We start from the raw sequence: 18439 nt of genomic DNA, 5'->3' as shown, positions 1-18439 counted from the left end.
CACCGGCCGGCCCTGTGGAACTTTTATGTCGGCGGTGGAGACCGATCCCCACACCCTTTGTCCCACCTGCAGAGGTCAACGGTGTGATTGTAACAGTAAGTGTAGTGAGTGGATCTCAGGCCTATGGTCAGAATCAGTAAGGTACCTCCACTTCAATCTGCTAGGAATGAAGGCTGTATATCTAGCCCTTCAACAGTTCCAACAACCCTGGCCGATCACTCCGTGAGCGACAACACCACGGTAGTGGCTTATTTCAACAAGCAGAGAGGTACCTTTCATAACAGCTTTCCCATCTTGCAGTAGAGAAACTGAGATGAATCGTTTCCACTCAATACCACTATCGGCGCGCTTTATTCCTGGCAAAGGAATGTGCTCTCCGTAGTCTGAGCAGAGCCTCGCAGATAGTGAGTGCCGAGAGGTCTTGGGGACCCCTAGTAGCCAACAAAGTCCTGACTTTGTGGTCCTGTTCGCGACAGCCTTCAACTTAAAGCTGCCGCTGTACTACTTCCCCAAGGCACTCTGGCAAGATGCCTTCCAACAACGGTGGGACAACATCAGCGTCTACGCCTTCCCACCGTTCTGTCTGGTGAGAAGAGTGCTCAACAAGACCAGATTATCTGTCAACCTGTAGATGACTCTGATAGCTCCGGTACGGCATCATGCAGAGTGGTTCCCGGACCTTCTCATCCCCTGACGGGACTCCCGAGAGAGCTTCCCCCAAGACACGAGCTACTCGAGCAACCACGCTGCAACATCTGCCACAGAGCCGTAGCATCTTTTCGGCTTCATGCCTGGAGACTATCCAGCATTCCCTCACAGAAGAGGAGTTCCGCAACAAGTTGCGGAGCGGATGTCTCGACACCTGCGAAAGTCTTCCGTAGGGGTCTACCGGGCCAAGTAGAGAGTCTTCTGTGGTTGGTGTCGTGGGAGAGGTATCTCTCCCCTTGATGCCACTTTTCCAGCAATAGCGGAATTATTGTATACCTGCGGGAGGGAATGCGCCTTTCGCTCTCGGCGGTGAAAACCTATCGCTCAGCCTTAGCCTGGCCTGCAGGCTGAAGGAATAGACATTCCCTCCTCGCTGGTTCTTTCTTCGCTCATTCGAAGCTATGAACTTACCTGCCCCCAGTCGTAAGTGAGACCTCCTCCATGGAACATGGTTCGGGCTCTTAGGGCTTTCAAGAGACCTCCTTGCGAACCATTACGCCAGTCTTCTGATCGTCACCTGCCTTGGAAGATGGTGCTCATGCTCATTCTGGCCTCGGCCAAGTGTGCCAGCGAACTTCATGGTCTCTCGTACGTCATCGCCCATTCAAGAGGAGAGGGGGAGGTAACGTTCAGGTTCGTCCCTGAGCTGGTCACTAGTCTCAAAATCTTGGAGCCCGGACCCTCGGTTCGACTCCTTCAAGATTTCGATTCTCCGTTCTGTAACAGATGACCCTGACCTTCTCCTACTATGCCCAGTAAGGAGTCGGAGGTGTTATCTTAAGAACAGCTGGAGTTCGTCCTCACGTGCAAGCCCTGTTTGGGAGCACAGGAAGGACGGAGAGGAGGGTCACCAAGAATACCTTTTCAGCCTGGATTCGTAGGGTCGTCCATCATGCCCTGAATCTAGACCCTCCTCCGTCACGTTGCCTTAGGGCACGCAACGCCAGAGGCATCACAACGTCCCTGGCCTTCAAGAGTAACTACTCTGTGACGCAGGTGCTACAAGCTGGAGTCTGGAAGCATCAAACGACCTTCACAGCCCACTACCTGCAGGACGTGACCCACAGGAGCTTCGATACGTTTTCTATCGGCCCTGTGGTAGCTACACAACAGCTGGTCTAAACCTCAGGCTCCTTAATGGACAGGAAGCAGAGGGTTGAGGGCATTGTTACCCGGTTTTAGTCTGCATGAATGAAAGAAGTTTGTCTGGCCCTTACTTCTTTCTTCATCCTCCCCCCTCTTGGGGAAAGCAGCATCCTGGGTTCTCTGCATAGCTGACCTCAAACCTCTGCAGGTAAACCATGTTTCCTTGTGTTCCTAGTATTAAGGTAATACTGTCACGTCCCCCATACCCTGACGAGGTGGTATTGGGAACGTCCTAGCCTAGAATTTCGTCTAAGGGATTTCAGGTCAACTCCCTAGAACAAGTCACACTTCATCCCTCCACACACAAGCTTACGTAGGCCGCGCGTTCCTTGCGGAGCAAGGAACTTGCGAGGTGCAGGGACTCTTCTTCTCGAAGTGCTGCTCACTCGGATTCTGAGTCCCCGGGCAAAGCCAAAGCCAGTAAGGCTGGGACTTTCCACCCTTCCTAAGGGGTAAGTCACCCCATGTAAATAGTGTGGTTTGTATTTCGGTTACGGAACAAATGACAAATTCGGAGATAATTTGTATTTTTCCTAACCATACAAACCTTAGCTATTTACACATATTTGCCTGCCAGCCCCGTCCCCCAATGCATGTCCTACCTCTAAGCGAAGTGAATCAGTTCACTGCCAGTGTGTGAGGGGGGAGGGATAGCTAGCTACCTCTCCCCTACCCCCTCGGTAGCTAGCGAGAGGGTAGTTAATCCTCGTTAAAAATCTAATGGCTCGCCATTTCAGCTACGCCGAAAGTAATACCCCATGTAAATAGCTAAGGTTTGTATGGTTAGGAAAAATGCAAATTATCTCCAAATTTGGCATTTTTGTAGTAGTTTTTATTTTTCCTAACTACACAAGTTACACTTTCCGCTTTGACCATCCTGCTCAGTCTTTTGGACAAAGGTCAAAACGTGACGTGATGCAGTCAGGCAGATGGTTTGTCTCTCCCCCATTTTCCTTCCCCTAAGCACAACACTGACCTAGATAAAGTTGCAATGGCTGTTCTAGCTCACTGAAAGCTTACTCATATTTGAACAACTCAGGTTTGTATAGCTATGAAATATAAAAATTACTTTTGAAGTTTTATGAAAATTTATGATACTGTACTGTATTTCTGTTCTTTATATATGACAATGAAGTTAATTTTCCTTTTTTTCTTTCTTTTGCAGGACATCCTGATACTGATTTTATCATCCATATGAAGTTTTTGTTCTCATATTTTCATGAAATTATTTAGGATACTGCATAGTATCTTTCAGCTACGTAACATTTCACCTCTGGTGAGAAATCAGAATGAATTTTCATATGTTCCTAAGAGGTCCAGAGTTAGCCAAAAGCATCTAGCATTTAAATGCTTACATTCTCCAATATGCTGTTTGCTACATGTCTCTGTACATGTTAGGTATGTTGAAGAAATCCCTACTGACAAGATGGTTCGTGTCCTTAATGTTGCCGAGAAAAATGATGCTGCCAAGAGTTTGGCAGATATCATGTCACGAGGAGGCTTCACCAGGGTAAGTGGCATATCTTTATCCACTTTTGTTCATGTTTGTTCTTACATGAACAGGGTGCTTTCAAAAGTGTTGTAGGTTGTTCCTATGAGAATACAAACCTTCCGTCATTCAAATAAGTAGTACTGTAACTCCACCACGGGAACATCAAACTTGCAGACTTCCGCTAATGCAAATAGTTGAATAGATTATGAGTAAGAAATTAAAATTATTGCTGAATTTCAATTCACAAGGTTAAGCGGTAGGTTAGTGCAGCTATCTGGTGTTTGACAGCTAACTGAACATTATCCCTTGCTTGTTGTTATCTGCTTCAGTCACGTGTCTGGTCTCTCAACAAATGCTTGTGTATTCAACACCAAGAGCTTATTTTTTTTTTAACTCTAAACCATTGTAAATCAAGATTAGTTCCCATACTAACAAACCTTCCGTAATTTATGTGGATATACTTGCAGTGGAGCTGGAAGGCAGCCATTAGATTTAAAATGTGAGGTATCAACCCTACCTAACCACTATAGTGGGGGTAGGTAGGGGGTGGCTGGTGGCTACCCAGCCACCTATATATATTCTCACAGCTGTGAGCTATTTCACTTTTTGCTTTTGGCTGGTAGAGTGCGGACGTCTCCACTCTCTCCTTTCAAGGCTTAGCCATTTAGACTGTTTCTTTACGCTCCTACTTTTCCTTTTACAGATGTGACTGTTTTTCTTTGATGCTCGCTTACAGAGTAATGCTGCATTTTTCAGATGTTGATGTTGTTTATCCCCGCCAGTTTATCGGAAGGAAACCTCTTTGTTGACAACTCCTCTTGGTGATAACCTCACCTGTCTGTGGTTTCAGTGTTTTTTGCTGGAGGGGAAGAATTTTCATTTTCATATCAGCTACGGCTGATATCTTAGCTGTCTAAGAGGCCCGCCTCCTGTTCGCCCTTCTGTCGACTCCTGCTGACGGCGAGTCATCTCTCCACCTGCCGATCTCGTCATCTCCCACCCTCTCTCCCTACAGGCAACGTTTCAGCCCGTATATACTACTTCCGCCTGTTGATGAATCAGAGACTACGGATGATCGTCATCCCGTCCTGCTCCACAATTGTCAGAACGACAGATTATTTTCTCTTCCTTAACGATCGTAGGGGCGAGACTCATCACCTCGCCTTCCTGGTCGGGCAGGATGTCATTTACGACAGTCCAATGAGGAGATCAGAATTTATTCTGTTCAATGGTCGCAGGAGCAAGTCTCATCACCTCGTCTTCCTGGTTGATCAGGATGTCGTTCACGACAATCCAATGATGAAATCAGAATTTATTCTGTTCAACGATTGCACGGGCAAAACTCATCACCTTGTCTTCCTGGTCAGTCGTGATGTTCCGATACTCGTCGAGGCGTCGTTTTTGACGATCAAAGGATTGCCACATAGATCGAAGGTAACTCATGATCTCGACGCTCTTCTTCATGAAGACGATCACAGTCACGCGTTAAACACTCACAATTTCAAAAGCGTAGGTCTTTCACAATCTCAATGCTCTTCTTCTTGAAGACGAATACCTGTTCGGTCTCTCCTTCGGGTGATTTCTCCAACAAGATTCCCATCCTTTGTTCTGGAAATCTTTCAGGGAAAACTTGGAAACAAGCCTCAGCTTCTCTCTCAAGCAACACTTTATGTGAACCTTCAATTTGAGATAGAACTCATTGAAGGAAGACCGAGTGTTGCTTGGAGGTTCGCCTCTAGGTGAGAGAACTTCCCCTCCCGAGGGAGAGTCTCTACACAACCCTTAAGGACGCTCACGATCACGAGCTAGACACTCATGATTATGGGCGAGACGCTCACGATCACGAATTACATGCTCACGATCATGATCTACACTCTCATGATCACGAGCAAGATGCTCACGGTCACGAACGAGACGCTCATGATCACGATCACGAGCTTACACTCAAGATCACAAACAAGACGCTCACGATCACGAACTATAAGCCCGTGAACCCATGCTAGATTCTCTCGATCATGAGCTAGATGGTCTCAGCCACAAGCTAGACACTCACGATCAAGAGCTACACGCTCACAATCACGAACAAGATGCTCACGATCGCAAGCTAAACACTCACGAGCATGAGCTATAGGCTCATGATCAAGAGCTATAAGCTCGTGATCATGAGATGGACACTCGCTCACGATCATGAGCAGGATGCTCACGATTGCAAGCTAGATGTTCTTGAGCTATAAAATCACAATCAAGAGCTATAAGCTCACGATCACAAAATAGACGTTCACAATCATGAGCTAGATGATCACGAGCACAAGCTAGGCACTCACGATGAGCAAAAGCTAGGCGCTCATGACAATGAGCACAAGTCAGCCAATCATGATCACAAACTAGACATTCACAATCACATGCTAGACGCTAATGATCACAGGCTAGACACTCACATTCAATGCTAAACACTAAATATCATGCACTGACACTTGCAATTGTGAGTTAAACGCTCACGATAACGATCACGAGCTACATGCTCACGATCACGGGCTACGTGCTCACGATCACAAACTAAACGCTCACGATCACGGGCTACGTGCTCACGATCACAAACTAAACGCTCACGATCACGAGCTAGACGCTCACGATCACGAACTAGATACTCACGATCACGAGCTAGGCTTTCATGATCACGAGCTAGACGCTCACGATCATGAGCTAGGCGCTCATGATCACGAGCTAGGCGGTCATGATCACGAGCTAGATGGTCGCGATCACGAGCTAGATGCTCGTGACCAAAAGCTAGACGCTCACGATCAAGAGTTAGACGCTCTCGAGTTAGACGATCATGAATGTGGCGCTCACGATCATGAGCTAGACGCTTAAGCAAGAGCTTGACGCTAACTCACGAGCTCCATACGCTTAAGCAAGAGCTTGACGGTAACTCACGTGCTCCATACGCTTACACACGCTTGACATTAACGCACGAGCTCCACACGCTTACGCTCCAACAAGACGCTCACGAGTTAGACAATCACGATCATGAATGTGACGCTCATGATCACGAGCTAGACGCTTACGCCCGAGCTTGACGATAACACACGAGCTCTATACGCTCTAGCTAGACGCTCACAAACACGAGCTCTAGACGCTTATTATCACAAGCTAGACGCTCGCGATCATGAGCTAGATGCTCACGATGGTAGATAATCACAATCAAAAACTAAAAGCTATCGCTCACGAACTAGACGCTCATGCTCATAAGCAAGACTCGTGCTTTCGTGCGAGACGTCCATGCTTTCCTGCGAGACGCCTCATGAGTGAGACGCTCTCGCTCATGAACGAGACGCTCTTGCCCATGAGCAAGACGCTCACACTCATGAGCCAGATGCTCACGCTCTCGTGCGAGGCGCTCACGCTGAGTGTCTCGTACGAGAGTGTGAGCACCTCGCACGAGAGCGCGATTGATTGATTTGAGGTTTTCTGGTATTGAAAGGGTGATTGACTGATTTGATGCCAGAAAACCTCAAACCAATCGACTATGCTCTTGTGCGAGACGCTCACACTCGTGCGAAGTGCTCACATGGGAGACGCTCACTTCACAAGATGCTCATAATCTAGTGTAAGGTGCTCGTGATCGTGATCACAATCACGAGTGAGACGAGCCCTTTCGCACCGATTGTCACCATACTAATCGGTGATTCTAGTTCAGCAATCTTCAGATCACTGATCATAATTTCTTTGATCATTATCACCTTATCACCAATCACTAGCTCGTCAGTTGCTGATTGTCAACGCTGATCGTCGCCAATCACCGACAATTGCTGATCGTCAACCTCTGGAAGATCACTGATCACCGATCCTGGATCAATGATTTTCAAGGTCCCGTCTCCAATCCCCAAGTACCTACCTACAACTACGATCGCCATCTCACATAGTGTCAGCTCAAAGCTCGCTGATAGCCATGCCAATCGCCTGCCCCCTGCTTGCAAGTCACCAGTTCTCTGATTCGGTAGGTCTCGGATTTACCAGATCTCCGACTCATCAGTAGCCAATTGCCATTTTTCAACAGCTAGACGATCTCCGGTTACTTATCAATAGCACTGTTTGCTGTTTTAGTGCTTGACAGCCAGTTGTTCCTTGTCTCACATGACAGTAACTTGTCGTTCGCTTGCTTGCCGTTCGCTTGCTTGACGTTCACTAGTCGGAGGCTAGTGATCACTAATAAGCCTGCTCCTCTCTAGGCTTCTAATCAGCAACCACTTCCATGAGAGGGAGCTGCTCAAGAAAGCACTCTCACCTAGACGGCATAGATCGTCTCTCTTCTCCTTCTTGGGTTTACACTACTGTACTTACTTAGACCTTGTAGAGTTGAGGGAGTTTTCCATCTCCTTGTGCGAAATTAGAGGGATTCGCGTTCCACATCAAGGTGGCCAGATTTATGCATTAAATCCGGCACACTCGTGGGAATTCATCCCTCACGAACGTACGTGTTTTCACTTACACTTCGTTCATACAACAGAAAAGCTTAATAGCCAATTGCCTCAATAACCAAGTTGCTGCTTTGGTTTCTACCTTCTCCCTTGTTGTCCCGTTTAGTAAAGGGCTGTTCACGAGCCAACTTTACTTGAATAGGAACTACACTAATTGGGCAGTTTCCTGCAGCAAATCAGATCTCGGATGTGGAAGGTGTGGCAGATCCCTTGAATCTGTTTTTCCCCCTCCATCGGGAGACACAACCACATTTGGTTTAAAGGTTGCTCATGAATGGCAGAGGCAAGAGACAGTGACATTGCTTATTGAGCAGGACAATGCCCTAGAGATTGACCATATTTACATATGATCAGTGCCCAAGCTCCCTCTCCACCCAATCCATGACAAAGGAGGGCCAGGCAATGGCTACTGATGACTCAGCAGATAGACAAATAGGCACTCCCAAAACCCCTCATCCTTAGCTCACAAGGATGGTGAGGTAGCAGCGACCAAAGAAACCAACGAGTTTGAGCGGGACTCGAACCCCAGTCTGGCATTCACCAGTCAGGGACATTACCACATTGGCCACCACAACCCATTCTCTCCCTCTTAGAGAATTAAATTTAGTACTGTCTAAGCGACAGCTATAGCAGTTTACTTGCTATGATTCAGGTCGGCCCTAGATGGGTGACTTACAAGAATAGCGGAGGTTGTCGGAAGTTTGTTTACCCCCAATCTCCGTCGGCCCTTATGCCCTTGGACCTTAGTGGGAGCACATTTATCCTCCTTCTGCAGTCCGTTCCCGGGAAACATTTTTTTGCTTACACTTCATAAAACTGGGGGTCTCGTTCATGAAGTTGGCCGATGACTTTCTCCCATAACCGGAGCTCTTCCTTAGGCCAGAGTGGTTGGAAGAGAATATCTTCCTTCCCTGTGGGAGAACCCTTCCCACGAGCTTGAAATAATCTGCTCATGTTTTTTTGCCAAGGAAAGAGAGTCCACATTTTAGCTACAAAATATATTCTCTTGTATCTTCCATCTTCCTGGAGGAAATTGTAAGCGGTCTCTCTCCTCTTCCTCATTATTGGAACATCCGATCTCGTGGGAAGACGCGATACACCTTTTATTCTCTCCTCGTGAGCCAAGCTTAACCTCCTACTTTTTCATGCAAAAGAAGGTTTTGCGATCAATCAGTTAGCCCATAATTTCCTGTACAGGATCGGACCTCATATCGAAGACCTTGGACTACTGATTGATCCTAAAAGTCTTGAACTCTTGTGAGACATCTTCAGTTTACCTTGATCTGAAAATTGAGTAATCGCAGGAAAGCCACGAATTTCATATCCAATACGGGTATCTGTAGACTGGGTCATCAGCATGTAGAAACTTCCGCAGGTTCAACAAGACCGCATCAGTCCCCGTCGAATGCAACCTCTTAAGGACTAGACAGGTCCCAGGTCCTTCACCACTAAGGATCATCCTTCCCTTGGTTCTCTACAAGATCTGAGCAAGAGATGGTCATGGTAAGAAGGCTATTAGGAGAGAATCTCTCCCAGATAGCTGATCTCGTTCTTCCTGGTTTTGACATTTCCTATAGAGGCTTCAAAGAGAGAAGGGGGGGGGGAAGCCACATACATTACCACATGTACAATAGAACTATGATCAGAGCACGAATGATACCGTCTCTTAATCCCCTGGTAGGCATCATCTTCCCTCGGGAAAATACTGGGGGAATGTCAATGATTCGTTGGTTTCCCGTTCGTGGGAAACACTTTCTACTCCTACGTGGTCTCCCCTTTAGGATGTCCTGTCCACGGGTTTGGGTTTTATAGAATCCACCCCTTATGCAGGAATCTTCTTCCTACAGCCTCTGTTTTAAAGGTCTTCCTTCGGGAAGCAGAATGAATATCAATGACAGGCATTATCTTTTTCTTTCTGCGGGAAAAGGACTGTAGTCACCTGTGGTGTTCCCTTTTGCGAGCAATTTTTCTGAGAAAGGAATAGATGGCTTCTCCCCACTTCCTTGCAAACTCATAGTCAGACTTGTCTCATTAAGATACTCCACTAGCGCATCGGTCTAGCCTCGTCAGCAAGATTCGTCTTGCCCCGAAAAGACAGGTCATATCTAGTGGCATGTCTATGACTTTGGAGAACCCATAACGGAGTATCTTTACGACTAGATGCTATGTTGTGAGGGCTGACTGAAGTCTGTTTTTTCGTCTTGAGGGGACTATTCCAGTTTTGTACTTGAAATTATCATCGAAGGGAATCATGTTCTTAGGCTTTGACAATGGAAGACCTTTGCTCGTTTGAGCATCTCTTCCAATTGTTGCTCTCCACAAAGTTTGAACCGATTTACCCATATGGGGTAATACAGCCCCCTACGGGAGGGGTGGCTTCCTTCGGTCCTGGGGTTCCTCCCTCAAGGACCTAGGACACCTAGAAGAGCAGATCTCCTCCTGATCTCGAAGACAGGTCTCTCCCAGTGTGGCCCTCGACCAAAACAGACGTACCCTGTTGGCCTCCCTCAACGTCTCGCTCACGGCGAGAAACCAAGTAACATCTAATTTTGTTCCAGACAACTTGAACCTCAGGTTCAAGCCCTCCAAACTGGAAACCTGCCACTTTGTAATCAAGACTGTTACACCAGTAATTAACTTGAGGACATACATCGAGGAGGATTCTTACTTATTCTCAAGTGTACAGCATGTTTTGCCAACCCTGGATGTCCTAAGGGAGTGCATTAGACTCCCATTCCTGACTGGGACCCACTGGGTCATATACCCGTCATTGATTACTCCTTTTCACACCAGTGATTATATTGAGGCCATACTTCGCTAACCCTAGGAAGGTCAAAGGAGGCTTATAAGGATCTTGTTTGGACTGGGACACAGGTTCTATACCAGTCACGGAATACCTCTTCTCATAGAGGTGACCCAGAGCTCATAACGTTTTAGGGAAGAATCCATCCATAACATTTAGAAGCAGCTCCTTTGTGAAGCATACCATGCTGTTGGTAGGGTGAAAGCATGTTTGATTTTACCTCACCCTAACTGCAAGACGTGACCCACAGAAGATCAATACGGTGTGTCTATCGCTCCTGTGGTGGTGACACAACAAGTGGTTTAAGAATACCTCGGGCTCCTCGTTGGACAACTAGCAGAAGGTTGAAAGCATTGGTTACCCGGGGTAATTCTAGGATGAATGAGAGTGGGTACAGTGCCATGGGTCCCTTTACAATGCTTCAACCACTGCAGGTACGAATCACTTCCCTTGTGTAGCATAGTACATACATACATATACCAAGGCACTTCCCCCAATTTTGGGGGGTAGCCGACATCAACTCTATCATACGCTTTCTCCAGATCCATAAACGCAACATATACCTCCTTATCTTTAGCTAATTATTTCTCGCATATCTGCCTAACTGTAGAAATTGGATTCATACAACCCCTACCTCTTCTAAAACCACCCTGTACTTCTAAGATTGCATTCTCTGTTTTATCCTTAATCCTATTAATCAGTACTCTACCATACACTTTTCCAACTACAGTCAACAAACTAATACCCCTTGAATTACAACACTCGTGCACATCTCCCTTACCCTTATATAGTGGTACAATACATCCACAAACCCAATCTACTGGTACCATTGACAACACAAAACACATATTAAACAATCTCACCAACCATTCAAGTACAGTCACACCCCCTTCCTTCAACATCTCAGCTCTCACACCATCCATACCAGATGCTTTTCCTACTCTTGTTTCATCTAGTGCTCTCCTCACTTCCTCTCTTGTAATCTCTCTCTCATTCTCATCTCCCATTACCGGCACCTCAACACCTGCAACAGCAATTACTGTATATCTGCCTCCCTATTATCCTCAACATTCATAAATTTAATATACTGTCCACGTCCCCGTTGCTTCATGTGAGGTAGGCAATGGGAAACGTCGGAATGTACTTCCATAGACGTTCATATGATATCTCAACAATTGAATTGCTCAGGCTGCTATCATACTCACTTTGTATTGTTAGCGAGGTGTTAAGGTTTTCCCTTGACCACAGTCATATAATGTACTAGGTAAACCGGGGTCAATGTCCATGCCAGATATAGGACTTCCACTCTCCTAAGAGTGAGTCATCCTCATAAATAACATAAGGTTTGTCTAGTATGAGAACAAATGACAAATTGGGAGATAATTTTTATTTTTCTCTAACTAATACAAACATGTAGTTGTATAAATTGGTCCGCCATCACCTGTCCCCCAGTAAGTCCTGCCGGCAATCAAAAAGTGACTTAGCTCACAGCTGTGAGAGTATATATAGGCGACTGGGTACCCCTCAGCCACCACTTACCTACCCACTATAAGTGGTTAGCTAGGGTTGCCACCTTGCACTTTAAATCTAATGGCTGCCTTCCAGCTCCGCGGAAAGTATATCCACATAAATAACTACAGGTTTGTATTAGTTAGGGAAAAATACAAATTATCTCCGAATTTGTCATGTTTGATAATAAGTGCTGAATTAGTACTGTAGTGATATCTATGGTGCCTTTAAGAAACAGCATGCAATAACTTTGAAAATGAAATTAGTGTAGAGTGAGAGGGGACAAATAATATTGCCAGTAACTCATTTTGTCTCGCAACCCTTATTCAGTACCCTTATGCTAGGTGTTTTACATAACAAGGAAGGGTTACTAAATGTTTTCCCTTTAATTAGGATTGAAATTCTCCATTAACCTGACTTGTAAATGTTTTCTTTATTGATAACATATTTTAGTTTAAGTGTATGATTTTAATCAAACTGTATAGTCTTAACTTGATAGCCCCCTAGACATAAATATACACACAGTACAGTACAGTGTACATTTACTGTTCAAGGAACTTTGAATCTTTAGGTAGCAATTGCATAGTTTATGTCTTATTCCAGTACTTATGTGTAAGGGGGAAATTTCAGTTTGATTTATTCCATAAAGAAAGGTTTCTTTCTTGGCAAAAAGTTAAGGTCTAATCATTCAAAAGTCAAGGCAAATATGGAATGGTTTAATATTCGAATTTTAAGGTGAGGTATATTAAAATTGTTTTGAAAATGCAGTACAGTATTAAACTTTTAATTGTTTCAGCGTAACATACAAGCCTTCTGCTCTTTACATAGAAGTATTTATTTCGGCCAAGTGGAATCTAGTAGTTGGAGCTTTTGCGAGGTGTAACTACCCTCCTATAGTTATGAGGGTGGGCTAGCCACCCAGCTCACACCTGCACTAGCGACTGACAGTTACTTTTTATTTCTGTTCGGTAGGATAAAGATGTAGTCTTTCTCCCGCCAAAACCTTTTAACTGGTTTATGATTAAAAGCAGCTGGCCTAAAGTTTAATAAAGAGTCCTCTTTTTTCTCAGAGGTACCTTCCTTTGGGCTCAAAGATTCCCTCCCTATGTAAGACAAGGTAGCAAGAGATCTTACATTTGGGCACGCGAAGGGAGCAGACATCCTCCCAAGGGATTGATTTTTCCCGCCAAGGCTCCAAAGGTTTTCGATCTGAAGAGTTTTGCGCCTGTTCAACTGTATTGTCCTTGGCTTCTTTTTGCCCCGATGTTTACTCCGCTTCAGTTGGTGGCATGAGCAGTTGCTGGCAAGGACTCCTTGGAGTGACTTGTTGAGTAACCCCTTTGTGGTGAACATAGAAACGAGCTTCGGCTACATTTCACAGCAACACTCCATGCTGACCTTCAACTTAAAAAAAAGCTTGTTAACGGGAAATAGAGAGCGCTGCCTGGAGGTCCTCCTCCAGGTGTTGGATAATTTTCCCTTCCGAGGGAAAGTTAACCTCCACCAGATGTTTGGCAACTTTCCCTTCTGAGGGAGATTTACCCTCCAACAGGCACTGTCCAAAAGAGAATTTCCGACAGCAAAAACAGAGTTGTTCCGTAACCGAAATACAAACCACGCTATTTACAAAGGGTTATTACTTTTAGCGTAGCTGAAATGGCGAGCCATTAGAATTTAACGAGGGTGTATTACCCCCCCGCGCTAGTTAGCGGGGGGGGTAGGGGAGTGGTAGCTAGCTACCCCTCCTCCCCCTCACACACACGTGAATACTCACTTTCACTTTTGGCTCGGACTGTGACAGACGTCTCTGTCTTGGTCCTCGCTTGGCAGCCATTGTCTGTTTTGTCTTTACTTAATCGCTTACTTTTCTTTTACTCAATATATATGTAAACATGTTTTCATGTTTGTATATATATTTGAGTATAGAAATAAGTAAGTTTCCTTTTCAGATGTGTGTGTGTAGTGTACGATATCTACGTGGAGGCCTCGGCAGTTAGGCCACCACGGCGTATTTTATGGGTGGCGATCGAGTTTGACTTATGTCTTTCTCTCTCTCTCTCTCTCTTGAGGTCGTTCACCCTTTTACTACGTGTTACTACGCCCTTGTAGCCTAGCTTCCTTTCCGTGTGGAGGGTTGCTACGCGTACGTTTGTATCAATTAGTTATGAATCTAATTGTAGTTTTTTTTTTTTTTCAGCTTGTAGAACGATTCCTTTCGGGGTTTTCGTTCTTTCTTTAGTGTTCATTCATTTTTTAATTACATAATTACATAGTTACATAATTATAATTGTTATAATTCTGTTTTGGTTACAGCTCTCCTTCCGCGAGTGTAAGTGGTTGTGAGGGCACGTGCCTGTTGTGTAATTCTTGTTCCTTTCCCTCGGGATTCCTCTTCGGAGCCTTCCCGGGGGAATGAATGTGTACTAATATTATTTGTTTTATTTTTTTACAGTTACCGATCTAGTTCGTTTCTGTAATATAGCAACGGTGTGAGCTGTCTGGTTGAGTCCTGGGGATTCGGCTGTTGCTGCCTCCCCCCTTGTATTTTCGTCAGGGGCGTGTCTCCTTCTACTGGTAGTACTCCCGTGTCGACGGACAGCTCTCCAGTTCATTTTAGAACAGTCAGGAGGCTTGCCTCCTTGGGCGGATAACTTTCCTTTCGAGGGAAGTTTTTCCTGTCCAGGCTTGAGTTTTTCCCCTTTTGGGGGGTTCTTCTCTTGCCTTTTTTTCGTGCGACTATGCTCTTGGTGCTGAGCGGTCGCACCTGCAGTTTCGCTCAAGGGGCTGGGCAACTGCAGGAGCTCCTCTTCGGAGGATTGCTCCTTTTAGGTCACTGGCTGACCAGTCTCTTCCTCGAAGTGTTTCTCTTTCGTTCGCGAGAGAGTACACTCATAGAGACTCCTCTTCGGAGGTTTCTTCTGTTGCTGTTGCTGTTGGCCTCCCTCGCCGTAAGGCCCTCCGTCCGCCTCGTCGTAAGGGCCTCTCATCTCCCTATAAGGGTGCTTGAGGCGCCCTTTTGGATCTCCGTTTGCAGCCTACACTCCTTTTTTCTCGATCTTCTGCCTTGGTGCAGATGGACAGCAGTCTGATCTCGTCTTCCGACGGGCAACGGTCTTCCCGACGGACAGCGGTCTTCCGACGGACATCAGTCTCCCGGCGGACAACGATTCCTTCGGGGCAAAGGGTTGCCCCCACGGGGGTTCTTCCCTTGCGTGTCAGGGTTTCCCTGCGCGCCCTTCTGCTCATCAGCGCTCTCCTGTTCGTCAGCGCTTTCAAGATGATCTTCCCTGCGGTTCCTGTTACGTGCCCTGTGCGCCCACGTTCGCCCTCGCGATCTAGAACTTCGGTTCAGGTCGGGGTCAAAGACTTCTTCTTTGCGCAGGCTTCCACGCGTAGCCTTCTGCTCGTCAGCGATCATCAGCTCGCCAGCGATCATCAGCTCGCCAGCGATCATCAGCTCGCCAGCGATCATCAGCTCGTCAGCGATCATCAGCTCGCCAGCGATCATCAGCTCGTCAGCGATCATCAGCTCGCCAGCGATCTCCGGATCACCCACGTGTGTTACAGCTGGCACGCCAACGTTCTCCAACACTTCTGAAGGAACATGGTTCGCCAGCTACTAGCTCACCTGCGCATGCTGATCGCCATCGCGCGACCCTCAACTGCGGATGCTGATCGCCATCGCGCGACCCTCAACTGCGGATGCTGATCGCCATCGCGCGACCCTCAACTGCGGATGCTGATCGCCATCGCGCGACCCTCAACTGCGGATGCTGATCGCCATCGCGCGACCCTCAACTGCGGATGCTGATCGCCATCGCGCGACCCTCAACTGCGGATGCTGATCGCCATCGCGCGACCCTCAACTGCGGATGCTGATCGCCATCGCGCGACCCTCAACTGCGGATGCTGATCGCCATCGCGCGACCCTCAACTGCGGATGCTGATCGCCATCGCGCGACCCTCAACTGCGGATGCTGATCGCCATCGCGCGACCCTCAACTGCGGATGCTGATCGCCATCGCGCGACCCTCAACTGCGGATGCTGATCGCCATCGCGCGACCCTCAACTGCAGATGCTGATTACGCATGCTGCTCCTCATCGCACAACCCTGAACGATCGCCCTCCTGCGGATGCTGATCACCATCGCACCCTTTCACGCGATCATTCACCTGCGCATGCTGCTCGCCATCGCACAACCCTGCACGATTGCCCGCTTACGCATGCTGCTCCTCATCGCACAACCCTGAACGATCGCCCTCCTGCGGATGCTGATCACCATCGCACCCTTTCACGCGATCATTCACCTGCGCATGCTGCTCGCCATCGCACAACCCTGCACGATTGCCCGCTTACGCATGCTGCTCCTCATCGCACAACCCTGAACGATCGCCCTCCTGCGGATGCTGATCACCATCGCACCTTTTCACGCGATCATTCACCTGCGCATGCTGCTCGCCATCGCACAACCCTGCACGATTGCCCGCTTACGCATGCTGCTCCTCATCGCACAACCCTGAACGATCGCCCTCCTGCGGATGCTGATCACCATCGCACCTTTTCACGCGATCGCTTACCATCACGCGGTCATTATCGCCAGCGATCTTCTTCACCTACGCGGCAGCACAATCCCTCGCCGTCACGCCATCGCTTGCGTTCGTCGCCTCGGACACGTGTTCATTTACCTGCCCACTCGCCTGCGCGATCGTTCGCCTGCGCGCCCGCGCGATCGCTCGCCTGCGCGCCCGCGCGATCGCTCGCCTGCGCGCCCGCGCGATCGCTCGCCCGCGCGATCGCTCGCCCGCGCGCCCGCTCGCCTGCGACCGCTCGCCTGCGCGCCCGCGCGACCATTCGCCTTTGCGCGACTGTTCGCCTTTGCGCAACCGTTCGCCCTCGCGCGACCATAGTTCGCGGCGAATTCCACAGCCGGTGGTAGCAGCAGGGACGCGTGCTCCTAGACGGCACTCGGGATCACCTCCATCCAAGCACAGGTTGGTAGTGCAGGACGAAGACAGATCAGTACAGCATTCTTCCCCACCTTCTTTTCAGGCAGGTACCGTCGGGTCCACTCCAAAGGATCGCCCGATCCCTTTCACCTTAGCGAGGATTTCGGACTCTGTGTCCTTGGAGCAGCAGACATGGTTTGGTCCGCTGGCACGGGCGTTAATGAGGGTTATGAAACCAGTACTCGCCGGCCAGGGTAACAAACCAGCGGCTGTCTCTCCTACGCTGAAGAGAAAGAGAGGAGTGGACTTCGTGGTGACTTCCCCCAGGGCGAAGTTGGTTCCCAAGAGGTCGGTCTCGAGGGTCCCCTCTCCTGTACGAGTACTCTCTCCTTCTCCTGCCTTGGAAGGATTTTTGGCGGGGGGGCTTTCCGTTCAAGATTTCTCCATCGGACAAGGGGTGACTGCTTACCTCTTCCTCTGGGAGCTTACCAGGTTCTTTCCCTCCTCGGTTACGGCCCGAGGTTTGGTTCAAGGAAGCTACAGGAAGATCAAGGGTACTTTCCTCCTCTCGAGCTCAGACACCTTGGCCTTTCGTCGTTAAGTATCTACTTGCGGACAAGCTCGATGTTGTACCATCTGGACGCGCTGACTGAAGGCTTCCTTCGGGTGTCTCATCTGTGGAGGTCGACGACCTCAGACACCCTTCCATCCTTGAGAAGAGTTTTGTCTGTGCCCAAGGACAGAGACTTAGACAGCTGCTGTGCGGAGTAAATCGACTTCCGGTTTCACTCCTCCAAGGCGCTTTCTTCCAGACTCTGCAGGGCTCCAGCGCCCTTTTCTTTCAACCACGTCGGCCTAAGTTATCGGCTACGACAACTGGGACAAGGTGTCCAATTGCAGTTTCCTCCTGTCAGGAACAGATGGCACGGGAGATTCCCCCCGGGGGGGCATAGGCCTAAAAGGAGTTCACGAACTCTAGGATTGCAGGTTTTTTCGCTGGGAGGATGCTTAAGGTTACTCATCCGAATGACAGCTTCCCGATGCCCATTCCTGCACAATCTCTGTGAGTAGCCAAGGATATCGCGCCTGCTGTCTCTGTCAGCGAATTCAGTGTCTCTGAACCTCTATGCCATAGCGTCAGCAGAGTTGCCCGGTTGGGCAGAATGATCCATACCTTAGGCGAAGGTCTTCCTTAGGATCATCGACGGCTTCACCCCCGGTCCCCTCAGTCGATCCTTTCTTGTAAGGAAGGATCTGAGAGGGGATGTCCATAGTCGACCTCTCAGTCCTGATCAAGTCTGTCGAACAAACTTCGGCCAGCGTAGACCAGCAGAATCGATCAGACTGGTAACGAGG

The 18439-nt window shown here is 48.1% G+C and overlaps 1 protein-coding gene across 3 annotated transcripts in view; it reads left to right on the top strand.

Annotated features, from left to right (window-relative positions):
* Top3alpha (topoisomerase 3-alpha) overlaps positions 1 to 18439 on the top strand; it is a 238872-nt gene that overhangs the window by 111222 nt on the left and 109211 nt on the right. For all 3 annotated transcript variants that reach the window (XM_068348241.1, XM_068348242.1, XM_068348240.1), the window contains exon 2: positions 3020 to 3364. In XM_068348241.1, coding sequence (XP_068204342.1) covers positions 3074 to 3364 — 291 coding nt within the window. In that variant the 5' untranslated portion in view covers positions 3020 to 3073. The remainder of the gene's footprint in view (positions 1 to 3019; positions 3365 to 18439) is intronic.

This window comes from Palaemon carinicauda, chromosome 24 (genome assembly GCF_036898095.1).
Source record: "Palaemon carinicauda isolate YSFRI2023 chromosome 24, ASM3689809v2, whole genome shotgun sequence".
Classification (NCBI taxonomy): domain Eukaryota; kingdom Metazoa; phylum Arthropoda; class Malacostraca; order Decapoda; family Palaemonidae; genus Palaemon; species Palaemon carinicauda.
The sequence above is the reverse complement of the archived record's forward strand: the minus strand, read 5'-3'. Positions and strand labels throughout refer to the sequence as shown.